Here is a 27,638-nt window from a genome sequence, read left to right on the forward strand (position 1 = left end):
TCAGTAAATGAATGTTACAACATAGCTTTTGTTATTAATAGTTGAAAATATATCAGAATATGGGAGACTTGGAAAGTGGTCTGTAATGCTGGAGACATTTTCCACACTGTAGGACTTCAGTAAAGAATACCTGTTGAAAAGAGATGTATCCAAGACAGAAATATACAAAAACATTTGCCTGTCTTTGTGTAGCACCTTCAGTTTGTCTCTCATCTCATTGTCACCACTATTGTAGATTGTTAAATTTTGCTCCAGAAACTGGCCCTCAACCTCACTGTTTATTTGCAGCTTTTGCAATCCCAAAATGGCCAGGTATTCTCTTGGTAGAGGAGTGGGGCCACAGAGCGAAAGCTTCAGGTAGTGCACCACTGTAAAGTTCAACAGCATTCCAAGCACAGTTGTATCTGTGAACCAAATTGTTAGGTCACTGTGGTAGCTGGCTCTCTCAATTGTATAAGGCAAGATGGTTTTGCAACTGCACATGAGGTTTGCCAAGCTGTAGTCACAGTCATGGATATCAGCAGAACAGCTGCAGTTGCGAATTGTATTTTCCTTGGTGAAAATCAGAGTGTTGTTCTTCTGACCTCTCACAAAACTGTTAAGACAGAAACCAAGAACGCCAACCAAAAGGAAATGGTGCTTATGGCAGGATACTGACATCACACTTCCCGGCATCTTGTCTTCTTTTACTCAGTGATTCTTATCACTTGCCATTACCTAATGAGAATAAGAGTAGCTTTATTATGCTAGGGTTCACTTAATTGTTAATACTTTCTCCCACTCATTGTCTGACTTGTCTATTCAGGGCTAAATTGCCACTTTACAATCTACCCTAAGTTAGGGGACAAGATGGGTGAGGTGATATCTTTTATTGGACTAATTTCTGTTGGTGAGAGAGACAAGCTTTCAAGCCACACAGAGCACTTCATCAGGTCAGGAGCGGCACATAGCTGCACTGATCCCAATGTAGGTCAGAGAACAAACTGTGACTCAGTTGGATTTCTTGCCAGCCGTTCCCTTCCACTGGAGGAGGAATAAATTGTTTTACTCACTTTTATAGATCAGCTTGCTTCCCCCTGTGCACTTCGCCAGTTACTCTGGCTGACAAAGGTGAGGGCAAAGATATAGGGCTCCTCCTACTCCTTGCTCCTATCCATCTCCTCCCAGTGCACTTGCTTGCTGCCAGGAATATTGAGTGAGTACTAATAACCCCCGCAACACTAGCTGCAGTGGAGGGCAATCCGAGCAGGGAAGTAAAAGGTGGGGTCTTACTGCCTCTCTTACTCCCCTGCATGGCTGAGTAAGGGATGTGACAATCTAGCCCTTAGATTGTGAACTCTTTGGGGGCAGGGACTGTCTATTACTCTGTGTTTGTGCAGTGCCTAGCACAATAATGTCCCTACATTCATTGGAGCCTCTGTAATAGAAATAATAAAGGCATGGAGGTTTATAAAGAACAAATTGTATCTCAGTCATTTAATCTTTACTGTTTTATAGCTCTCATCAGAGCTATGGTTGAGTACCAAACCAATATGAACATTCTTCTCTCAGGCCATAGCCTACACGTATGGCGGCGTGTAGACTATACACACTGCATGCCCCTCAGCATGGGTATAAACAGCAGTGAGGCACTGCTTAAATGAGTAAGGACATGACAGAACCTTAGGGTACATACCCTACACAGCTCTCTACCCTCCCCCCCCGCATATTGTCTCTCCCATCCGTACTGCTATTTTTAGCAGTGTAGTGTCCCAACCCACCAGCAGCAGGAAAAGGCTCTTTCGGGGGGGAGGCGGCAGGGAAATGCTCTAGCAGTGTGAAAGACTCGGGCAGCAGGGCAAGGCTCCAGCAGTGGGAGGCAGGGGAATAATGCACTGCTGAGAATAGCAATGTAGATCAGGGAGGCACTGATTAGGCAAGTTAGAGAGCTGTGGTGAGTACATTTCTAATGTTCTGGTGTGTCTTTACTCTACTCACCTGAGCGGTGCCTCACTGTCTACACTGCTATTTATACCCATACTGGGAGGGGCATGGAGTGTCTGTACTGTGTAGACATCAGATACAGACAGCATCTTACAATCAGACTGTTGTGATTTGCCCTCATCCTGAAAAAAACCCACTTTTTCTTCTGAGTAAAACTAGAACAAGCCATGAAGCTTTTATGAAGTAAAACACAAAACATATACATCATATACATTTGCTTCATATGCATAATTATTCCTCAGACATAAAAAAGGCGTTCATTGTCCAAAATGAAGAGCTTGCAATTTTGTAAGTAAAACACAAGAACACAATAATCGACTGCTCCGGTCTGCTAACTGGCGAGGCCCATCAGTCTTTTGTATTTGTTCTTAGATACTTTTACCAGCTTATTTGCTTTTTCAGAATCTAACCTGTTGCACAATTTAGATTTAACCAGTCCAAATATGCTAAAAACACACTTGGTTGATACTGGGCTGCGTAAACAAGGCAGGGAGAGGGTCTTTTAAAATTTGCCATAAATCTGAATTCAACTAACTTTACTTCCATAATTTTTCACCATTATGATGCAACCGAGTATGCAACAACTCCTTTCCTGAGCATAACTTTTAAGCAGAAGATGAACGGAGATTGCTCGTGAAAGAACCCGATGCTGAAAAGTTGCTAAAGAGCCTGATACTGAGACTTAAATTATCATCACATCTATGTTTTCATGACGACAACGGCATGGAAAATGTCTCACTTTCAGGATCATTAAGTTAATGTTCTGCTCTTCCATTTCAAATAGACAGAGTTTCAGTGACTCCTTTAATCTTGAAAATCTGAAAGACTGACTTTCTGCACCTTTTGAGATGGATATGACTCCTGTCTTACTACTTATCAAGGTTTACATTTTATTTCAAAAGAATTATCTTTTTTCATTACTTGAGAGCACACTATAACTTATTTCTTACACTCCCTTCAACTTTAGACAGGTAGAGTAAGATAAGTTTATACAATGATGTTTGATAATCACTAAACACTAATCATATGTTCGCAGCATTGATCTGCAGCTTTCACATTTATTACTGGTAAAACCACTATAGTGAATTCAACACTGAAGACTCAAGACAGAAAACTAAGGTGAGCTAATCAGTTTGGGTATGTCTACACTACGGGATTATTCCGATTTTACAGAAACCAGTATTTGGAAACAGATTATATAAAGTCTAGTGCACGTGGCCACACTAAGCACATTAATTCGTCAGTGTGCGTCCGTGTACCAAGGCTAGCATTGACTTCCGGAGCGTTGCACTGTGGGTAGCTATCCCATAGTTCCCGCAGACTCCCCTGCCCATTGGAATTCTGGGTTGAGATCCCAATGCATGATGGTGCAAAAACAGTGTCACGCGTGATACTGGGTAAATGTTGTCACTCAATCCTTCCTCCGTGAAAGCAACGGCAGACAATCATTTTGCGCCCTTTTTCCCTGGATTGCCCTGGCAGATGCCATAGCATGGCAACCATGGAGCCTGTTTAGCCTTTTTTCACTGTCACCGTATGTGTACTGGATGCTGCTGACAGATGTGGTACTGCAGTGCTACATAGCAGCATTCATTTGCCTTTGCAAGGTAGCAGAGATGGTTACCATCCCTATTGCACCATCTGCTGCTTTGGAAATTGGCGATGATGGTTACTAGTCCTATTGTACTGTCTGCTGCTGCCATGGGTGCTTCTGGCTGGCCTCGCTGAGGTTGGCCAGGGGCGCATGGACAAAAATGGGAATGACTCCCCAGGTCATTCCTTTCTTTATGTTTTGTCTAAAAATAGAGTCAGTCCTGCCTAGAATATGGGGCAAATCTACTAGAGAACCAAAGAGCACAGCCGCTCCGGGTCAGAGCCCGAGACATCCCGCAGAAATGATGAGCTGCATGCCATTCTAGGGGGTACCCCTGCAACAACCCCACCTGTTGCTTCCCTCCTCTCACACCCCTCCTGGGCTACCATGGCAGTTATCCCCCTATTTGTATGATGAAGTAATAAAGAATGCATGAATAAGAAACACTGACTTTTTAGTGAGATAAAATGAGGGGGAGGCAGCCTCCAGCTGCTATGATAGTCCAGGCAAGACAGAATCTCCATTAAACAGGAAAGGGGAGTGGGGAGAGGAGCTCAGCCTCCAGCTTCTATGGTATTCCAGCCAGGACTGAATCTCCAGGAGACAAAGCTTATTTTTGCGCAGGTGCCCCCAGCCGACCTCACCGAGGCCAGCCAGGAACACCCACGGGATGATGATGAGGTTGGCTATCAGTCATATTGAACTGTCTACCATCGGGGAGGAGAGGGGAGGGGAGGGGATGCTGCTGTTTAGCGCTGCAGCACCCCGTCTACCAGCAGCATCCAGTACACATATGGTGACATTGAAAAGAGGTGAGAAACAATTTTTTTCCCTCTTCTTTCATGGGATGGGGGTGTAAATTGACGACATATACCCTGAACCACTGGCGACAATTTTTTTGATCCTTCATGCATTGAGAGCTCAGCCAAGAATGCAAATGCTTTTTGGAGACTGCAGGAACTGTGGGATAGCTCAAGTCCTCAGTCCCCCCTCCCTCCCTCCATGAGCGTCCATTTGATTCTTAGGCTTTCCGTTATGCTTGTCACGCAGCACTGTGTTAAGTCCCTGCTGTGACCTCTGTCTATCATAGCCTGGAGATTTTTTCTAATGCTTTGGCATTTCGTGTTGTGGAACAGAGCTCTGATAGAACAGATTTGTCTCCCCATACAGTGATCAGATCCAGTATCTCCCGTACGGTCCAGGCTGGAGCTCTTTTTGGATTTGGATTTGGATTTGGGACTGCATGGCCACCCGTGCTGATCAGCGCTCCACACTTGGAAAACAAGAAATGAAGTTCGCGGGGCTTTTCCTGTCTACCTGGCCAGTGCATCCAAGTTCAGATTGCTGTCCAGAGCGGTCACAATGGTGCACTGTGGGATAGCGGCCGGAGGCCAGTACCGTCGAATTGCGACCACACTAACCCTAATCCGAAATGGCAATACCAATTTCAGCGCTCCTCCCCTTGTCGGGGAGGAGTACAGATATCGGTATTAAGAGCCCTTTATATCGATATAAAGGGCTTCGTTGTGTGGATGGGTACAGGGTTAATTTGGTTTAATGCTGCTAAATTCAGTATAAACGCGTAGTGTAGACCGGGCCTCTGATTTAGAATCTCATTTTATATGGTCCACTGGCCTTCCAAAAGTATTGTTGTAAACCAACAATTCACAGCTCCATCTTCTCCTCTCTCTTCTGTGTCCAAAGACAGCTGATTCCACTTCTTATTTATGACCCTCTATGCAGTCGCCATTGACTTCACCCATTCTCTTTCTCCTCCTAGCTTCTAGACAGTTCTATAATTGTATTACTGTCTTATAAATTAAATTAATGGAGATATCCTACCTCCTAGAACTGGAAGGGACCTTGAAAGGTCATCAAGTCCAGCCCCCTGCCTCCACTAGCAGGACCAAGTACTGGTTTTTGCCCCAGAGCCCTAGGTGGCCCCCTCAAGGATTGAACTCACAACCCTGGGTTTAGCAGGCCAGTGCTCAAACCACTGAGCTATCCCTCCCCCCAATAGGCATAATAGCAAAAATCTTTATTTTCTCATCACTTTCCTTTTTATTTTTTTGGCCAGATTCAATGATATGTTCTGCCTCCTTTATACTACTTCATCAAAGCAAAGTAGCAAAGCAAAGCAGTTTAACAACCTTCATGTGTGCTACAGACAATATAGTAGATTCTTCATCCTGCTCAAGCTCCACTTGGTTGCACTGGATGGAGGGCCACAAGAGCTAAGAGGGACACCCTGATCTTCAGCCACCCAGCCTCATGTTTTTAGAGTATGTAGTACAATGGTACCTGATCTTGACTGGGACCTTTGGTTCCTACCACAGTGAGTATAAATAATAAATACCACGGGCAGCGTGTGACTCCTGCATTTGGGGAGGCTGGGCACTGGAACTCCCTAACAGTGGGGGAGGCCACTGGTGCCTGGACTATGGCCCCATCCCCTGCTCCATCCTGAGGCCCGCCCCAGCTTGGCCTCGTCCCCCAAGGCCTCACCCACACTCCACCCCAGGCCCTGCTCCTGGTTGGTCCCGTCCCCTCTCCACCCCCTCCCCTGAGGCTCCTCTATCTGCCGCTACCTCCTTTCTGCCCCTGAGGCCCGCTTTCTCGCTTCTTGTGCCTCTTCATCCCCTCCCCTGAGGCCACCACTGCTCATGCCTCTTTGACCCCTCCCTCAAAACCCCCCTACCCACTGCTTGCACCTTACCACTCCCTCCCTCAAGATGTCCCCCACCCACCATTCTTTGGAGGGGGTGGAGAGGTGTGAGCAGGGTTAGAGTCCTCAGAGGGAAAGAGGCAAAGTGTGGGCAGGGCCATGGGGGAAGAGGACAAGCGAGAGCAGGGCCTTGGAGTGAAGCACGGGTGGGGCTATGGCCCACATGTCCTTTTGATGGCAGCACTCTGAAGGCGGTGGGCCAGCAGTAGCGCCTTTAGAGAGAGGTGCACCGCATCTTGTTTGGGGAGGCTTAGTCTCCCTGGTCTCTTATACCTTCCGCACACGATAAATATTACAGTACTACTAATGGTAAATACTACTATTACTACATAATATCCTGCCTCAAGATAAGAGATAAGATACATGGGTGGGAATATTGTTTTCCTATTAATTTGAAATCCTATACAGTAGAACCAATTAGGACAAAATTCTGCCCAGGGGTGTGGTTCCCACTGAAGACAGCCAGAATCTTCTTTGAATCCGAGGGAAGAATTTAGCCCTTAGAATGTTTAAATGTTCTCTCACCTCTAGAGCACATATCCAGTGCATCAACCAGTACAGTACAATAAAAGCTGATTATTTAAAAAAATGGGGCCTGCAAGAAACTAACAGTAATAATATATAATTAATGAATATTCACAGGGTATGAATCCAATCCTAATTTAATTAAACAATGGAGTCTTTTAATATACAAAAGTTTGTGTAGCACCATATTAACAGAATATTTCAAAATGCATTTAGTAGCTTATTAGACTACCTTTGTATTAGTAATCTGCGGCTGATCCTCAGAGCTCCCTGCTAATGGGTTTTGTTCACATAGTAGAAGTCTATGCTTTGGATCTAGATATTCTGGATTCAGTCCCTCCTGACAACCCAACAAAGAGCATGTTTAAAATTATTAACATCATTGCATCTTGATAGAATGGCTTCATTGTCCTCTCAATTACATTCCAAATTTATAGTTTACAAAAGAGATACATTTCAGTCCACTTATTTCTTTGCTGTTTGGTCACACACCAGTATATTTACAGAAATTATGCCCCAGGATTTACACATCCATGAAAAGAGGAAGATGAGTGTTCTAGACCAATCTCTAAGGAGCTCACTCCAAAGGGATTTAATTTCATACTCACCTCATGTCTAGCAACTATTTTAAAAATTAGAAAAATATGTTTCATTTGAACTCAGGATACAGACAGCTTCTTGTTGAAATTAAATATTTAATCCAAATTCCACAGCATTATCTCTCACAACATACCAGAAATGCCACCTGAACATTTAGTTAATGTTAAACTTCAAAGGTCAAGTACAACCATGCTGTAACTCCCCTGATATTATGCAGTTACACAAGCAATGAAGTTGGCCTCAAACATCTAAGAATCCAAGCATGCATTACAATGATAATTCTACTACCATACCTTCACATTTTGTTTATTTTTCTTTGTCTTAAGGCTATGATAAAATAAATCAGAATATTTACAGTATCACTATTGTGTCATAAATACAGTAATATTCCCCTCACACATTGCCAGGAATGATCTGCATCTATCTGTTTTAAAGATAGTATTTTGTGAACAAAATTCATAGATAAGGTTAGCAGCACTATGAATTTATATAAAAGAGGTTTTAATTAAAGTGCTATATGAGCCTGGAACATACCATTTCTCCTGAATTGCAAACTCCACACAAAATCAATAGGAGTTTAGTGATTTTTCCAAGTTCTGAAAGCTTATAGACATGACAAAAAACAAAAGCAAAACATTTTTTTGATAAATTCTAATCAGATCTAACTAGTTATTCCTCTGCTAATTTTTTGCACTCACCTGAGCTTTGCTTTCCTTTGTTACTCTCATGCAGCCAACACAGGAAAATTCTGTTTCACAGTTAGTTTAGTCACAAGCTGTGTTCTATACCTTGGTATTGAATGAAGCATTATCTCCAAAACTACTTGCTATCCTCTTTTGTTCCCTGCAGCTCAGAAACAATCATAGCAATAAGTAATGCATGCTAACTTTTGGTGTGTTTTTGGCAAGCAGTATGCAGGCAGTGAAATATCTGTTGTAGGTTACAGTGTGTCCACAAAATATTAAAATCACCTGCACTGCACTGCTATTTGAGCCTCCAATTATCTACAAAGACATGTGCATTACATAACTCCTATTCAAACTACTCTGCTGTCTGCACACTTTGGGGGGTTTGAGAAAGGTTTTGGCGGATTTTTTTAACAAGCTTTTCTGGAAAAAAAAAGAAAGAAAGAAAAAGTAGGAAATTAATTAGAAAACAGTGATAACACCTGAACACAGCAGCTTAATTGCTCCTATCCTTAGATACATCTTTTGAATCATTATTAGTGCTGTGGAGGGGCTGTTAGAAGGGTAAGGGTCACAACTCAACAGGCAGGGGAGACCCCCTTGGGAAAGTCTGGAGGAGCTGAAAAACTGGAATATGATCATGAGGCATCAGGGAGGCCCAGAAGGCACTGGGAGTCTGTAGGGAAGAAAAAGTGGAGGGGGTTGCAAAGGGGAAGGCAATAGAGTTCTAAAAGACTGGAGAAGGAGAAGTGAAGTGAGGAAAAAGAGCCTGAGAGAAAGGGATACAGGACACAAGGGGTCTGAAGAGTATGCATGGATGGGAATCTTTTGGTTTCAACTAAGTAGACAAACCTTTTCCTGCTTAATCAAACCAAATCTCTGAACTATTTGGTTTAGTCATCACAAGTGTAGCTATGTAGAGCTGGCCAACAATTTCAGGGTTGTTTTTTTGTATTGTTTTTGTTTTTACAAGATTCTTCATTGAAATTTCAAATTTAAATTTAAAAAAGGGGGAAAACATTTTAACACAATTTTTATAATCTCCCACGACTCATGGTGGGTTATACCTTCCTGAAACATAAGTCTTACTGCTTTGCAGGGAGACTCTCTTAGTTTGGATTAATGTTTAGAGAGTTTTTAAAAGCCAGGAGGTGCTGGAAAGGGCTCACAGGGACATTCAGAAGCTCCTTATTAAAATTCCACCACTAAACTAAAGGTAAGATTAGGGTGATTTCCTGTCCTCTAATGGGACTGGATTCTCCATTGTGTCCAAGGTTACATCATGGCACAAAGTGGCTTTAGGTCTAGAGAATCTGGGCTATGGAATCTACCCCTCCTCCTCACACTTTCTCACTCTCTAGATGTTGCTTAATTACCTTAATAGAGACAATTTATCCCTGGGGCTCTTTAAAATACTCTAGAGAGTAGTCTGTGGAATTCAGAAGATTGCATTAAATGTCAGATACTTTAATAAAATTTCCCAGAGAAGGAACTTGAGTCCCCGCCCTGAAATGCCTGTCATACACAACATCCCATTTCAAATCACACTTCGTTAAACACTCCACTGTACTATCAATATACCTCCTATATTTTCAGAAACAAAGTATAAACATTTCCAGTGAAATGTGTTTCATATACATTTGTTGCCTTCCTTCCTTGGCTATGGTTAAGAGACAGTGCTTTGGACATAAAAAAATGAATAGACTGTCCATTCCTCTTTGTAGCCCAGGCACATTTGGAAGAAGGGTTTATCACAGGTTAACAGGGACATTTTCTTGTGGGAACTCCTCAGTAAAATATTAATGATACATGACTATTTAAAAGTCTCTGCCACTGTACAATTTGTTTCCATTAGAGGTGATATTTCCTTCAGAAAATCAGCAATTGCCATAAAAGTGTGAAATTGTGAGCATTCCACCTACAGGTTTTTTTCAGCTTTCAATTTGTACATTGAAAGACTGTAGAGCTCAAAGAACTATTACTTCTTGAATTTCAAACTGGTGCTTGGCAAGTGGACTGAACACTATCCTTCCACGACAAGTCAGTAAACAGAAACTGTCCAGTCTCACATGCTCATTCTGGAGCCAAGTATGTCCACATTATCTGAGGAACGTGGGTGTATTCCTGAGCTAAGAAAGACTCTGGTATGGATTTCATTTTTAAATAACTGTTCGATCCAGTAGTTTCAGACAGTAAAATTTGTCCAAACTTATGCCTGATATTTAGTCTTTAAAATTGTTTGGAGTGGTGAAAATCAGTACATATTCATATCAGATATGTAGAATTAGTTCAATCATTTATTTTAATTAATTGTTTGCCCGATAAATACTTTCTGATCAGAACATGTAGAGGTTCTGTACTCCAAGTGTCTGTAGGATTCTTTTGCTTCCAGTGAGAATCTGTTTTAGTCTTAGGATTGGAAAATTCTAAGCCGTGTCAGGATGCAGGATGGCCTTCTGCAGAACCAAAATTTATCCCACCCAGCAAAGAAATGGACTGTCCAAAAGATGAACCAGCAGCTATGTCATTTCAGAAAGAAAGAAAGAAAAAGAGACCTTGGTGAAGGGATGGGCTGAATGTGTGAGCAAACCCTTTACCCAATTGCACTGACAGTGTCTCTAAACTGTTCTAGTTTAATTAGTTAACTTTTCTACAGTGCTTTGAAAATCTAATGCTCTATGTAAGTAAGGCTATGTCTACACATCCACCTATGTCAGCAAAACTTATGTCCCTCAGGCATGTGAATATTCCATCCCTCTGAGCAACATAAGTTACACTGATATAGGCGCTCATGTGGACAGTGCTATGTTGGTGAGAGAGCTTCTCCTGCCGACATAGCTTATACTGCTTGCGGGGGTGGTTTTTTATGCCTATGGGAGACCAGCATAGAGCATCTTCACCACAGTGCTGTACATGTAGACATGGCCTAAGATTCTTTTCATTTACAAGTCAGACTATTGCCAGCTCCATCCCCCAATGTATAAATAATATAGACTGAGGTCTGCTTTCTCCCATCCTTCCCATCCCATCCTTCCCCATGGAATCTTTTTTAAATGGTGCCTTGTGGAAATAAATTCAGTGAACAGAACAAAAGGAGAGGAACAGAAGACAGCTATAAACAGCTTCTGAGTTATGCCACTCAGAACTACCATTGCAATGGGAAATTAATCAAATTTACAAATTTCTGAAATAAGCCAAGGCCTGAAATAATAATTAGGTTCCACCAACAGGAAGTGCTCTTCTTATCACCGCTCTTTCATGATATTATTACCCCTTTCCTTTTAGCATTCATTCAACCATCCTATCCGGCAATAGAATCCACCATCCCTACAAAATAAAATCACTTCCCTCTTCCAGTTTCCTGTGATTAGTTGGATTGCCCTTACTGTTCTCCAGAGCTCTGGAGCCCATTTACTTACAGCTAGCTGCATGCTTACCAGTCACAGAACTGATAAGCCACAGAAGCAGTGGTGGGCAACCTGTGGCCCGCAGGGTAATCTGCTGGTGAGCCGCCAGACAGTTTGTTTACATTTGCATGGCCACCTGCAGTTGCCAGTGGCTGCAGTTTGCCATTCCCGGCTAATTGAAGCTGCAGGAAGCGGCACAGGCCTCAGGGATGTGCTGACTGCCACTTCCTGCAGCTCTCATTGGCCAGGAATGGTGAACTGTGGCCACTGGGAGCTGTGGGAAGCCATGCAAATGTGAACAAACTGTCTGGCGGCTCGCCAGCAGATTACCCTGATGGGCCGTGTGCAGCCCACAGGCTGCAGATTGCCCATCACTGCACAGAAGACATCAAGCTGTAATTTAAACAACGCTCACCTTCCAGTGAGTGAAAAGGAATCATCAGATGGAAACCAAAAGAGGTTCAGGAGCTCTGGGGAAATTAGTAGTGCCATAGTCTGGCATGCGGCAGGAAAAAGAAAGTGTGCTTATTTAAAGTTTCCTCTGAGATGCCAAACTCAAATGTGGCGTAAGGATATGGAGACCCTGCAAATGACACCTATGTCAATCTGTTTACTTATTTCAAGAGTTCAGTAAGACTTGGGGCAATGAGAACTATGTGAAGACATTACAGCACAGCTTGTCTATTACAGTCTGTAAAATGTAAGTGCTAAGGCGGTATTTAGTTATCTATCTCAAAAGTTATCCTACATTCATACATCTTTGCTACTTTTGACACTGTCAGTCAGCTTTGCTATCTTATTCTCACTGGGATTTTGAGATACTGTCCTCTCCTGGTTCTCCTATTTCTCTGATGGCTCTTTCAGCATCTCTTTCAATAGGTTCTCCTTCTCCCCTCTCCTACTGCCTGTAGGGATACCCAGGGCTCTTCTCAATTCTCACGCTGTCTCTAGGCAGTTTCATCAGATAGCACTCTCATCTCTAGGACAATGACTTGCAAATCTCTTTCTTCTCCTTCCATTCAATCCCATATTTTAGCCTCTCTCTCCAATGTGATGTCTTGTCATCAGCTGAAGCTTAACAAGACCAAAATGAAACTCCTTATGTTTCCTCCCAAACCTTCCCTAATGTGCCCCTTTTCTATCCCTGCTGACAGCACCACCATCTTTCCCATCACTCCAACCTGTGATTTGGGGTACTTTTGACTCCTCCCTTTCCCAGTCATATACATCGAGCCATATCCAAATCCTGCTATTTCTACCTCCTCAACAGCCATCCTTTTCTTTTCACTCCCAGATCTTCTTTTCCCAGCCAAATCTTTAATTTGGGCCCTTATTATAGTCCACTTTGATTACTGCAATATCCTCTTATTTAGCCTCCTAAGTATCCTCATTGTCCTTTTACCAGAGCACAATATGTCCCTGCTGTTCTGGGCTCCTGCACTAGGAAAGCACGGCAGGCAGGGTAGTCTCTAGAGCTGGTCTAATTTATGCCTCCGGTATTCAGTGGGAACAGAATTGGGATTAAAGTCTTCTGATCCTACCTCTGAACTAGAGCTCATCCAATGATAAATACAATCTAATTTGGGTCAAGATGCCCAACTCTTGGTATACTTTAACCCTCCCCCATACATTATGAAGTATAAATTCCTAAAGAATTCAGCTGTTTTCTTCTGGGCACAGGTAATTCTCTATTTGTAGGGCCCTGTCTAGAGGCAGAACTATGCATTATTGCTACAGGCTACTGCTAGATCCTTGGGATCACATTCTGGCAGGCTCTGCCCATGGACTCCTGAAAGGAAGTCAGTGGTCAACAGTGGGATGGGGATGTAGAAGTTGTTCACCCCTATTTTGCCTCTCTCCAAACCTATATAGAGAGTGCTCTACATGCACTTTGTAACTAGAGTGAGTGTGATGTGGACTGGGCATGTTCATCTGCATAGAGCTCCTGCCCTACAGGCTTTACAGAAATTATTCCTAACAGGAATTCCTGCTTGAACTAATCTTTGCGTGGGGGGTATGGAGAGGCCTGCTTACAGGTTATATCATTAACTCTGATTTTACAGTGTATGGATTAACACTGTGCACAGCACTGGAAGAACACACGTATACACAGTAGCAAGGTTTTCACAGTGTCTCGGCCTAATGCCGCAGCTATTGAATTTAATGAAAGTATCTGCATATATCTGACTGGGGTGAGGCTATCCTGCTTTGCAGTGACCAAAGGCCATATATCTTATCCCAACCATTATTTATGTATTCTTATTATTTAACTGCATTATAATAGTGTCCAGAGGCCCTCAAACAAACAGAGGGCTCTATTGGATAACTGGTTGTGCAAACACATAATAAGAAACTGTCCCTCCCCTAGACAAGCTTACAGTCTAAATAGACAAGACTGACAAAGAGTGAGAGAGGGGTCCAGCTACATCACTTGCATTAGGTGCTGGAGGCAGGATTTTGGTTTTTGTGAATGTAGAACAGCCATTTCCTACCTTTCAAATATGCAACTCCAAATTCCTTCCACATACCCAACAATTTGGATCCTAGTTCTATTTATCTCCTTCACTTAATATTTTTCTCCACGACGGTAGGGAGTTGAGTGGAGAAGACTATCCTGCTCAGAAATCTGCAGCTTTCCCCTCATTCCTGAGGGGGCCCATATTATGATATGAGATTATGATGGGTGGGATTCATAAAGGTATGTAGGTGTTAACTTTCATGGGAGTTAGGCACCTAAATAACTTAGTGAATCCCACTCTGTATGACTTCCCAGCCTAATGGTATTAGATGAAATTCTGGAGCATTTCAGTATTACTTCTTTCTTGGCCAGACAGTTTTACTGAACAACAGGGGTGCATCAGTATTTGATATTGGAGCCTTCACCTTGCATTAGACTGGTACCTTGCACACTCCCCTTTCCTACCCTTCATGTTCCTATGCACCATGCCCCAGAAAAATGCTTCCATTCCTCATTTTATTTCTGCCCACTTTTTCCTTTCTCTTTCCCCTGTCTTTGATCTATTTTTTTTATTTTCTGTGCATTTTTCCTTCTTCTATTTCTTCTTATTTTTTTCCTTTGTTGTTCGTTTTCTGTTGCCTCTCTTTCAGTGACTGTCAGAGCCTGAGCCAATCCCCCTCTCTGATTGAACTTCAGTCTGTTGTGATTGTATCTAACTACTGAATCACATGTGGTTCTAAGGTCCCTGGGTCTGGGTATTGACTGGTCACTGTTCCAAGCTCTGGGTGTCTCAGATGCACTCCCAGGTGCAGACCTCATATCTGACATCCTTTCTTGGGCTCTGGAATCCCTCAGTCTGGCCATCTATACCACAGAACAAGTGCCACCGCTCTCCTGAAACCTCTTAGACACTTTCCCCTTAGAGCAGGAGTGATGGAAGCACCTTAAAAGTGTGGGGGCCACAGGCCCCTGATCTGTGGCCCCATCCCCCCGCCCCACACTGCCCCCTGAGGCCTGGCCCTCACACCATCCACTCCCCCAAGGTCCCACCCTCACACTGCCCCTTGTCCCTGAGCCCCCGCCATCACACCGCCCCTTCTCCCCTTTATAGGACTGAGAATTTTTGAAATTCCACTTCCTGTTTGCTCGGCATGGAGAGCTCACATCACATCTTCCCAGCTGACCATGGCGGCTCCATGCAGCAAACACTCTCCTGCTTATAGTACACCTGAGTTGTTGGATCTGCTGGTGCTGTGGGGAGAAGAGGCTGTGCAGTCCCAGCTCTGCTCCAGACGTAGGACCTTAGATACCTATGGTGAAATTTCTCATGGCATGTTGGATAAAGGTTCTGAATGGGACACACAGCAGTGCCGTGTGAAGATAAAGGAGCTGACGCAGGTGTACCAGAAACAAGGGAGTCAAACTGTTGCTCTGGTGCTGTTCTGAAGACCTTCCACTTCTATAGGGAGCTGGAAACCATCCTCTGTGCATCCCCACTTCCTCCACCAAGAGCCCCGTGGATACTTCATGGAGGCTGGAGAGAGCAGTCTGTGGAAAAAACCCTGAGGGTGAAGTGGTGGACGAGAAAGTGGAATTGAGGATGAGGTGGAACAGGCCTGAGCTGTGGTTAGCCAGGACCTCTTCTCAACCCTGGAAGGTTGGAGCCAGTCTCAGCACTCTGTCTCTGGCGTTCATGATGCAGGAGAGGAAAGCTCTGGTAAGTGCTTGTTTTGAGTTGATGCTGCTTGGTTACATGAGGTAGAGCTGTCCTTTGCTTTTTTATATGCTAGAAGTGGGTTAAGGGACAGAAATGTACAAGACTAGCAGTGTTTGTGTCTGCTACACATCTATGCAGTGGGGCCCCCGCAGAACAGTGTGTTAATGAACATTGAGATTTCATGGGAATCCTCTAGAAAGATCTCTAGGAAAGTTTCCTGGAGGTACTCGGCAATCCTCTTCCGGAGGTTCCTTGGCAGAGCTGCTTTGTTTCTCACTCCATTGTAGGAAACTTTCCTGTGCCAACTGGCAATCATTTGTACAGGGACCAAAGAAGCACACAGGCGAGCAGCATAAGGACCAGGTCTGAAGCCACACTCATGCAGGAGATGCATCCTTGCTTACCCTAAGGAATGAGATACCAGCTTCAATGACCCCTGCATGTGGAAAATGGTGGCAGAATTTACAATATTGTCCCTACTCACTTGCAGTGATCCCTTTAAAAAGCCACCAAGATCCTTTGCCCCATCTTGAATGCCCCCTCCCACTCCTGAGCTGAACTTACCATGTGTAGGGTGTTTGCTGAGCTCTGTGCTTCCAAGGGACAGTGAGAAAGAGGTGTATTTTACTATTATCATTTGAAGCTGTGAGTGCACTAAGAATCATGCCTCTGTTTATTGTTTCTTATGCTTCTGCATGTATGATCTTCACGGGAACCCCCTATACATCAGCAGAGTGCCTCCACCAGATAAGGAAGTGACCCAGGAGGAGCAAGGAGGACATGTTTTGGGAGATGCTCCAATCCTCTCATGCCACAGATCAAAAACACAAAGCATGGAGAGACTCAATTAATGAAAATTTAAAAATAGTTAGTCAGGAGAGGAAGCAGGGGCATGAGCAAATTGTAGTGGGCCAGGAGTGGATGATAAAAGTGATGGAGGAGCAAATAGAGATGCTCAAGTCCCTAACAGCATTGCAGGCAGAACACGCATGCTTGCCTCCCCCTCTCTCCTGGAGCCCATACAGAACTGCTTGCCATGCCCTCCCCAAACTCCTCCCACACAGTCCTTGCATCTTCCTGGCCTGTCACAGTACCCCATTCACTCTGCCCCTTTGGACACCTTCCAAAATGACAGCTGTAGTTACACACAGCTATGAGAGCCTCTGTCGAGGAAGTGCCCTTGTCAATGTTATGTCCCTTTCCAGAAAGCGTTTTCTGTGTGTTGTTTATTGATATTTAATAAAAAAAATACTCTCTGAAAGATAATCAATCTTTATGTGTTTCCTACACATGGTGGTTGCTGCTGGAATTAATACACAGTGGCAACTGGCACATTCACAGTCTGCAAATCACGGTCAGGAAGCAATCATCAAAATTATCATGCAAAGAAGCAAGTTAACAAAGCATGGCAGAATGCTTTATAGAAAGACACATTACTGATGCTCATTGTCAAAATGGTGCCTCAAAGCCTCCCTGGTTCAAATAGTGCCCGCTTGTGCCCCTCTTATAGCCCTTGTATCAGGCTGCTCAAAATCAGCTGCTAGGCGATCCACCTCCACGCTCCACCTCTGGGGAAACTTTTCACCCTTAGCCTCGCAAATATTATGTAGCACACAGCAGGTTGCTATGACCGTGGGAATATTTTCCTAATTTAGGTTTAACGTGCCATAAAGACAGAGCTAGTGTGCTTTTAATATGCCAAATGCACATTCAATGGACATTCTGCACCTTCTCAGCCTGTTGTTGAAGCGCTCCTTGCCACTGTTCAGGTTTCCTGTGTAAGGCTTCATGAACCAGGGGAGTGGGGGCAGGGGAGTATCTCATGTAAGGCTGGCTCTCCAAGGATAACTATGGGCATTTCAACATCCCTCAGTGGAACCTTCTGGTGTGGAAAGAAAGTCCCTCTTTGCAGCTTTCTGTACAGGCCAGTGTTCCTGAAGATGTGTGTGTCATGCACCTTCCCTGACCACCCTGTGTTGATGTCAGTGAAACAACCCTGGTGATCCACAAGCACCTGCAATACCGTAGAGAAGTACTCCTTTTTGTCAATGTACTCCATCACAAGATGGTCCAGGGCCAAAATAGGGATATCCGTGCCATCAATTGCCCCACCACAGTTAGGGAATCCCATTGCCGCAAAGCCATCCACTATTTCACAAACATTTTCAAGAGTCACAGTCCTTTGTAGCAGGATGTGACTCGTGGCCCTGCACACTTGCATAAATGCAATTCCCACGGTGGACTTCCCGTCTGCAAACTGATTCGCGAGTGACTGATAGCAGTCTGGAATTGTCAGCTTCCACACAGCAATCACCACATGCTTCTCACTGAGGGGACAGCTCTCATTTTGGTGTCCCTGTGCCGCAGTGCTGGTGCGAACTTCGCACACAGTTCCAGGAAGATAGCTTTGCACATCCAAAAGTTCTGCAGCCGCTGCTTGTCATTCCAGACTGTGCAGGTTGACTGTGCACTGTGTGAAAAAGTACTTATGTTTGTTTTAAACCTGCTGCCTATTGATTTCATTAGGTGAGCCCTGGTTGTTCTGTTAAGTGAAGAGGCAAATAACACTCCTTATTCACTTTATCCATGCCATTCACAATTTTATACATCTCTATCATATCCCCTCTTAGTTGTCTCTTTTCCAAGCTGAAAAGTCTCAGTCTTTTTTATCTCCTCTCATATGGAAGCTGTTCCATATTCTTAATCACTTTTGTTACCCTTCTCTGTACTTTTTCCAATTCTAATATATATTTTTGAGATGGAGTGACCAGAACTGAATGCAGTATTCAAAGCATGGACATGGAATGGATTTATAAAGTGGTTTTATGATATTTTTCTGTCTTATTAGCTATCCCTTTCCTAATGGTTCCTAACATTCTGTTAGCTTTTTTGACTGCTACTGTACACTGAGCAGATGTTTTCAGAGATTGTAAAGTTTCATAAGGAACACCAGGTACAGTCATGTACTTAGATATCCAAATGATAGCAACTGACATCAAAAACTGGGGGTGCAAAGCAGATGCCAATTTTGAACATTTAGACCACTATATGCAAAGTATCTGAGCCACAGCTGTTGTGAGAACTATGGGCCAGTTCTTGAGCTAAAATCAGTATAGGTTCAATGGAGCTGTGCTAATTTGCACCAGCATAGGATCAGCACAACTACAACTTAAATGTATCCATCTTTTGTGTATATGAAATATCGTCCATAATATTGCAACAATGTAATTTTTAAAATTTCATTTCCCTGGTGTTGCATTATATTTGTATCTTAAGAGAACACTGTTAAAGTTCTATTGGAGGATCTGGTAGCAAACCCTAAATTTAGGTTGCATAACATTTTCAATTATAAAAGATTCTTGTGATCTTTTCTTTGATAAATTCTCACAACTCCATTGTACGCAGAAGGCCTTTGATATTTGGCAGGGGGAATGTCTTTTCTTTTTGGCTCCATGAAATTCAGTTATGATTTGGCTCAGCTATGACATGTTAAAAAACCACATTCCCATTCTCTCGCTTGTGTTCCTCAGGAATATTTGGACAGCCTGCCAAAATCACTGAACATTGTGAGGCCAGGCTCATGCTGCTGCTGGAGCGGGAGTGAGAAGAGACAGCCAGGCTGAGTGTCCCACATTAATCTCCAAACCCAGCCTATGCTCTCAGTGGCCCATTCACATGCATACACACACTCCAAAGCACCACATGGGATAGGAACTTCCCCAACATTTAGTTGTGGAGGGGAAAGAGAGAAAGAGATGGGGCCAGGGCTCCTCTCAGCCACTCCTTGGTGCCAATAGCCAGTCTCTCCCGCTGAGAGCAACCCCTGGGGCAGGAGCTGGGTAGCTCAGGTAGTGGCAGTCTGTGCTACAGTGTTGAAAGTCTGTGGATCCAACCTTTCTGGTGACTCGTGAGGGGGCAGGGGGACTGTTACAGGTGCACACAGTAGAATCTGTTCCTTTTTCTTAAACAAAAAATCACACACGCCCCTCCATAATTCCTCCTTCCCCAAAACCTAGGAAATGGTGTTATAACAAATTACATTAAAATATGTTTTTAAGGTTGCAAAGCTCATGCAAACTTCATTCTGTCCTCTTGTGTGCACATTATGATACAATCATTCAGCACACAGATGGACGACAAGAGGGCAGGCCTGACATCAGGGCACTCTATTTACAAGTTATTTTTTGTATTTAGAAACCAACTACCTCTTCTGCTTCCTCCACCACAATTTAGAAGTGTAATTTTAAAATATATTTTATATTGTTTCTCATTGTTGCTTGTGAGATGTTAGTAATATCCATTTCCTCCCTAATGTTTTTGCCTCCATTCTGTTGCAAGTTATAAGAAATGACTTGTGGGTATGGTTTTGAAACCTAACCACCTCCCACCCCTCAAAAAATTAGTACACATGAATGAACTTTGCAAACTATTAAGCAAGACAAATAGTGCAGGTTACATATTTGGCTGACTAACTTAACATTTACATTTGTGTCATTTCCTTCAATTATACATTAAAACTGAAAAATGTCTAGCACAAGAGGCAGCTGAACCAGTAGAGAAGTTTGTAAATTTAGAAACTTTCAAGGTGATTATCAAGGTCAGTGCAGGAATTAGATTACCGAATGGTATGCAGGTCACCCAATAGTTTTCCGTCCAAGAAGACTGAAAAACTAGATTTTGAGAGAATGAACAAATTACATTTCTGATATAAGAAAGCTGAACAAGAAACAGAGTGTATGTTTGTCTATCTAAGACCAGAATCATGGTCAACCATCCTGCTGAAGGATATCTAATGCTACTAGAACTTGTGATGTATTGGGTATCACATAAAAAAAATACAATTCTCTTTCAGATTTTATAAACCAATGTTATAATAGAGCATAGTGAAAAGTATACTCAGAACACAGAATTGGGTCTCTGGGCCAGTTTTTTCCCTGTGCCTAGACATGCCTGCTGACAGAGCATAAAAGAAGATAAGTAAGAAACATAAAGAACCAGTTACTGTGTTGGATTTAACTTGTTTCTCTTTTGAAGAGTCTTGCTCCAGATGCTGACTCACTGTTACTTCAATTCAGATCAAATCAATACATTCTCACTGCTAAGGAGTGTATTGTTCTTTCCTCACAAGAACGTGAGGAAAGATGTAACTCAGCACTTTCCCCTAGAGTTCCTCAATCCTTTATGTGCCAGCTTTAAAGGAGTGGGGTAGCACGTCTGCTACCTGCTCAGAGGTGAAAGTAAGCTGGACTGGACTGACTTCTCTGGTGGTGATTTAAAGGGCCCAGGGCTCCAGCTGCTGCGGGGAGCCCTGGGCCCTTTAAAGTGCCGCTCAAGCTCCGGCAGCGCTTTAAAGGGCCCAGAGCTTCCTGCAGCGGCCAGAGCCTCTGGCCCTTTAAATCGCTCCGGAGCCCCAGGGCCTTTAAATCTTGAAAGGCCCCGCCTCTTCCTGTTGAGGCCATACCTCTTCCGGTTGAGCCATGCCCACTCAGAACTCCACGTACTGCTAAGTCCTTTAAGTTACTTATGGTTTTGAAACCTAACTACCTTTCACCCCTGTACCTGTTCCAATGATGTGGCCATTCAATTATACAAGGTAGCAAAGAAGCTGTGCCCTCAGCTGCAGAATTTTTGCTTTCAGATGGAAACAATCCAACAGGTAATATTAATCACTGCCATAAGCAGGAACAATGCCACTGACTTCAAGAGAGTTTGGCATGCATATGTTAGCAGAGGATTTGATCCTGAACAGACAATTTTAAATTATCTAAATTTGGCTTTTTTTTTTTTTAAGAAAAGAAAAGCTAGCCGAAAGTCATATTGGTCATAAACTGACCACCAGAATGATTCAGCTTTGATTGTTTCAACCAAACATTTTTAATATTATGCCAGTTTTTCAGCGTTTTAAAGCACGCTGTCCAAAAAGCTTCGTTGCCAGATGATTTTTTTTCTCTTTTCTTACCAGCTTCTGGTAATAAAGGGAATTTGGGGGTGGGGGTATTTTTATTTATTTATTGTTTCTTATTTTAAATGCTTGAATTTGCTTTGTTCATGCCCAGTAATTTTTCAGTTAATTGCAGATCTGCTGTATATTAGGGAAACCAAAAAAGCAATAGTCTGTGGGTGTTGTGTAAGAATGCTGCTGTCTCAGGGAAGCTAATCTCATTCAGTGGAAACCTCATGACTATACAATTAACTTCTTCACAGGGTGCTTTCTTTCATTCTCTATTCAGAAGAAAAACTAATTAAAAATCTTCATTGATCGCTTGTGTTTACATGTGACTATGTGAAAGTGCTGTATCAAGCGCTGAGGAGCTTAAATCCATAGAGTCTTGTGAGCCTGGCTAAAGAACACAAATTGAATTTAAAAAAGCCCCAAAAACAAAAAACAAAAACACAAAACAAAACAAAAAAAATCCCAACCAATCCTAGACCTATATCAAAATACTGTTAAGGGTGTTGGACAAAAACAAAGACATTTAGAATTAGAACTCTATGAAGACTGCCCATCTCTCCTCTTATTCATAGGTATTACAGGATGTCAGAACTATGTGCTGTATTTCACAATTCATGTGCTGCAATAAGTAGGTAAGCACTACAGAAAGGGTGGACTAGCTGCCATCACTACATAATTTTCCTTTGGTTTTGTTGGCTTAAATCGGGCCATGCTATTTAAAAAATAACTATCCCTCCCTCTCACACTAAAGATTTTGCATTCACACAGGTATTGGGTCTGACTCCACAGCAGCTTTATGCCAGATAGAGCAATACACACACATGAGGTAGACAGGGAGAATTATTAATCACAACTCCATGCTTTCTGACAGGGTTCAGACAGAGCATGCAGAGAACCCTTCAGACACGTGCACAGCAGAAGAGCCACATTTAGAACTCTGAAAAGGCTCAAAAGGCACAGGCTGAGGATCACTGCTTTGTATTGTTTAAATATATCTTCACAAGAAAAGTTATGAAGTTTCTAACCTTCTCACATAGAAATCGCAAGACGGAAGCAGAAGAAAGGGGAAAAAGCAAACTTTTTTAGCACTTGAATTAGTTAGCCTTAGTGAGCAAAGAGAGATCCAGACTTGTGTTCAACTTTGTATATTTTTATTTTTATATGTAATACTGACTGTCTCGAGAAAAGTGATTTAAAAGAACACTTGGGATTTCCTTAAGACGGTTGTGTTTATGTTCAAATTGTAACTACCTCAAAGTTTTTAATGTACATCTTTCTGGCCTTTGAAACAAGAATGACACCCTCCTCTTCCCACTATACACAGCATAAAGATTATCTTAATATTTACATGAAAATCTATCAAATTTTCTCAACATTACTTTAGTCCTAACCTCTAACTCTGTGAAACCACATCTCCAATGACTTATTCATGTGCTTAACATTAAGGACATGAGTAACTTCATTGAATTCAGTGGGATTACAAATTATGTTCTTAATGATAAGAACACTAAATCCAACCTGGCAGTGTCAGGAAACCTCAGAACAAGTGTAAATTATATTTCCATTGCATAATGGTGTAAAGGGGCCTTACTGTAGATGAGAGTCAGGCCCTTTATAAGCCTTCATATCAGATGAGATACCTGCAGGGCCAGTGCAACCATTTAGGCAAACTAGGCGGCCGCCTAGGGCGCCTAGTGGTTGGGGCGCCTAAAAGTCCCTTCAGGTGAGGAGGTGGAGTGGAGGTGAGCTGTGTGGGGGGATGCGCGGGGAGGGCTGCCCGCAGTAACGGGGGGGGCGCACAGGGGAACAGCTCCCCACCCCAGCTTACCTCCACTCTGCCTCCTCCGCTGAGCACACAGCCCAGCTCTAAGTCTCCTCCAATCAGCGCCACAAGCCTGGGAGAGGAGGAGAATTAGAGCAGCGCTGGCGTGCTCAGTGGAGGAGGTGGAGCTGAGGTGAGCTGGGGTGGGCTACCCAGGCAGAGTTAGCTGCCGTGGTTGGGGGGGGGAGAGAGGGGGGAAGTCTCCCCAGGCAGGGTTAGCTGCTGTGGCGGGGGGGAGGGGAAGTCTCCCTGGGTGGAATTAGTTGCTGTGGGGGGACGAGGGGGGAGAGGGGTTACCTACTGCAGTGGGGGGGTAGTTGCTGCGAGGGGGACTCCCTGGGTCGGGGGCTGAGTTAGCTGCCATGGGGAGGGCGGGGTTAGCTGTGTGTGGGGTGCAAGGTGGAAGTTTCACCTAGGGCGTGAAACTTCCTTGCACCAGCCCTGGATACCTGGCCTTACCATGAAGCCATCGTGGGATCCATGCTGCGGAGGCAGTAGAAGTCCTGGGTTTGGCCCAGAATGTCCAGTTTACTGTAAGAGAATCTATAGTTGGTTCACTGTGGAGGATGATGGCAGAACAGGACTTATGAGGTTTTTTGTTTAGTCAGTTTATGTATGTATTTAGTTAGACAGCAGATAAATATAGAAAACCCCCAACACTAATAGCCTCTGGTTCATAACCAAATGATTAAAGCTGACGTTCTAAAGATTTTGAGGCTGCAGGTTCAAGACCACAATATGACCTGCTATTATTGTTATTAAACTGAAAATTATATTTAAAATATCTTGCACTGGGGAAGTTAAGGCTGCTATCTCTAAGCGGAGCAGCCAAACAGTTGTAGCAGGAATGCTGCTGGATATAAGGACACAGACTTGTTCATAGGTTAAATAATTTTTCTTTTGAAGACAAACTATGTAAAACTGTAACCTTATACTCAGATTCTGCAAACACTCATGCAAGCGCATAACTTTACTCATGTAAGTAGCCCCATGGAATCCAATAGGACTATTCAAGCAAGTAAAAGTATGTGTGATTAAGTGTTTGCAGGATTGGGGCCTTAGATACCACAGAATAAGTATTCTTGTTCAGGCCTGGGCATGTGAAGGATGCAAATTAGCATTCTTTTGAAATAGCAAGCTAGTGAATGCCACTGGTTCAGTCACTGACACTGTTAGTGTTTTGTTTAGTCAAGCATGTGGTATCATAGCAGCCTGTCACTCCCACTAGATGCTTTTGTAGATATTGGAAGAAAACATTTTCAGAGACTTGGGGCTATGATGTTTAAAATTAAGTGAGGCAAATTAATATAAAAAAACAAACCCGGGGGAACAAGAATAATTGTAACCAGCCCTCTGTGGAGAAAGAAGTGATTCAGGACTATTTAGAAAAGCTGGACAAGCACAAGTCCATGGGGCCGGATGCGCTGCATCCCAGGGTGCTAAAGGAGTTGGCGAATGTGATTGCAGAGCCATTGGCCATTATCTTTGCAAACTCATGGCAATCTGGGGAGGTCCCAGATGACTACCTTCATGCCTCCAGCTTCCATCCCGGACACACCACATGATCCATCGTCTACAGCTAAGCACTGAGGTACAACCGCATTTGCTCCAACCCCTCAGACAGAGACCAACACCTACAAGATCTTCACCAAGCATTCTCAAAACTACGATACCCACATGAGGAAATAAGGAAACAAATCAACAGAGGCAGATGTGTACCCAGAAGCCTCCTGCTGCAAGACAAGCCAAAGAAAGAAACCAACAGAACTCCACTGGCCATCACCTACAGTCCTCAGCTTAAACCTCTCCAACACATCTGCAACCCATCCTGGACAATGATCCCTCGCTTTCACAAACCTTGGGAGGCAGGCCAGTCTTTGCCCACAGACAACGCACCAACATTAAGCATATTCTCACCAGCAACCACACACCGCACCATAGTAACTCTAACTCAGGAACCAATCCATGCAACAAACCTCAATGCCAACTCTGTCCACATATCTACGCCAGCAACACCATCACAGGACCTAACCAGATCAGCTACAACATCACAGGTTCATCCACCTGCATGTCCACCAATGTAATATATGCCATCATGTGCCAGCAATGCCCTTCTGCTATGTACATTGGCCAAACTGGACAGTCCCTTCGTAAAATGATAAATGGACACAAGTCAGATATTAGGAATGGCAATATACAAAAACCTGCAGGAGAACACTTCAACCTTCCTGGCAACACAATAGCAGATTTTAAGGTAGCCATCCTACAGCAAAAAAACTTCAGGACCAGACTTCAAAGAGAAACTGCTGAGCTTCAGTTCATTTGCAAATTTGACACTATCAGCTCAGGATTAAATAAAGACTGTGAATGGCTAGCCAACTACAAAAGCAGTTTCTCCTCCCTTGGTGTTCACACCTCAACTGCTAGAAGAGGGCCTCATCCTTCCTGATTGAACTAACCTCGTCTTTCCATTACATGCATCTGATGAAGTGGGTATTCACCCACGAAAGCTTATGCTCCAATACATCTGTTGGTCTATAAAGTGCCACAGGACTATCTGTTGCTTTTTACAGATCCAGACTAACACGGCTACCCCTCTGATAGTGATTTTGGGTACTTCAAGTTTTGGGTGCCCAATCTAAGACATTGTGTATCATCTTGAATATGAGACATCTTACATCATAAATGTGCATGAGTAACTTTACAGATGTAGGTAGTGTGGTTGGTGGAAAAAATAAGGGAGGGTTGATGTTCGGAGGGTACGTGCTTCAGCACTTTCTGATATCAAGGCCCTTTAAGGTGTCCCAGGCTGGGCACCTAAAAGCTGAAACTTCAAAATGACTAGTTTCTATTGGTAATTTCTTTCATTTTCACTGGGTTTCATGAAGCTCTTGACTACAGAACATATTGGGCTAATTCTAGCTTTTAAACAGCACAGTCGTTTTATTACAGCAACAAAAAATTCCATCAGTTTCCCCCCACCCCCCAACCACACCACTTATATGTGTATGCAGGATCAGGTCCTAGGACAAGAAGCTTGCATGCAGTTAATTTTTATTTCTTTATGCCTTTTCTAACATGTCCTGGGCAGAGGTTAAGTTAAGCAGAAAACATTTTCCAAGGCTGGAAAAACAATGGAGATTCTATTGACCAAAGAGATATAGTAAGTGTAAAAAGTGTATTTTATTATATTCTTTTCTTTGGGTCAAAGCCTATATTAAAAAAAGAAAAAGAAAAAGAAAAAGAAGATGAAAAACAGCAATGACCACTGATTAAGTTGACAGTGAAGTTAGAAAGGAGAACTATATATAGTTCACATCATGTCTTCAACTATTGAATTATCATTCCTATTTATACATTTTTGTCACTGATACTAGGATTTCAGAGCCAAATAGCAGCAGAATGTTTTTCTCATTTATTGTGTAATATATAACTAGCATGATTCTGAATTTACAAGTTTAATCAAGGAACAAACACAGTTCATCAGTGCTGCTTTCCTGATCCTCCTATTTCACTCCTTTTCAAAAGGCAGCTTTAGTCATAGAAAATTACACACAGTGGACCCAATTCTTACTCTTCTATTCTGGCATTACTCACACTGAGTTAATCATATTGACTTTAATGGAACTACTTGTGTAAAGACAGAGTTTGCCAGATTGGGCTAACTATTTCCATAGTAAAATCATTCCTTAGCACTGATACTTATAGATTTATTATTTGTTTACTTTAGTATCTCTAGTGAGCCAAAAATGTACAGTTAACTGTATATGCACATAGAAGACAAGCCTCCTGTCTTAAGGCATTTGCTATCAATTCACTGTGAAAACAAAACTGCGTATTTGAAATACCAACTTTCAGTCTGAAGAGAGTTAATGGCAGGGAAATAATTGTGCTATAAGAGAAATTGCCTGTTGCAAAAAAGCAGAAGATACTAAATGCCACTCCTTTAATCACAGCAGTGCATGTTTTTAAAAAAGATGAAACAAAGACAAGTACTTACGTTTCTAGGTTTAGTCTGTGAGGCTCTTCACTGTGTGGCTGTCCACTTTATAGACCTTATCTACCTACTGATGCTTTGCTCTTGTTTGACAGGCTGGTTAATCTACAAGGCAGGGTGGAATGTGTGGTCTTGCACTTGCTGTTCTTTTATGTTTTCTAGAGGCCAACA

General features: G+C 43.0%; 1 protein-coding gene across 2 annotated transcripts; it reads right to left on the reverse strand.

The window, feature by feature from the left end:
* C1H21orf62 (chromosome 1 C21orf62 homolog) lies at positions 1 to 27,638 on the reverse strand. 2 transcript variants are annotated; one of them, XM_050942914.1, is made up of 3 exons: positions 27,471 to 27,638; positions 8,126 to 8,270; positions 1 to 717 (listed from the first exon to the last, which is right to left on the reverse strand). In XM_050942914.1, the coding sequence occupies exon 3, from the start codon at positions 673 to 675 to the stop codon at positions 1 to 3; it is 675 nt and encodes a 224-aa protein (XP_050798871.1). In that variant the 5' UTR covers positions 676 to 717; positions 8,126 to 8,270; positions 27,471 to 27,638. The 2 variants fall into 2 exon arrangements, with proteins under 2 accessions (XP_050798871.1, XP_050798870.1); XM_050942913.1 differs by lacking the exon at positions 8,126 to 8,270.

This window comes from Gopherus flavomarginatus, chromosome 1, assembly GCF_025201925.1.
Source record: "Gopherus flavomarginatus isolate rGopFla2 chromosome 1, rGopFla2.mat.asm, whole genome shotgun sequence".
Taxonomy (NCBI): domain Eukaryota; kingdom Metazoa; phylum Chordata; order Testudines; family Testudinidae; genus Gopherus; species Gopherus flavomarginatus.

What these genes read in the sequence shown, in the direction of transcription:
- C1H21orf62 (XM_050942913.1), bottom strand. Translation starts at nt 675, where the DNA reads ATGCCGGGAAGTGTGATGTCAGTATCCTGCCATAAGCACCATTTCCTT.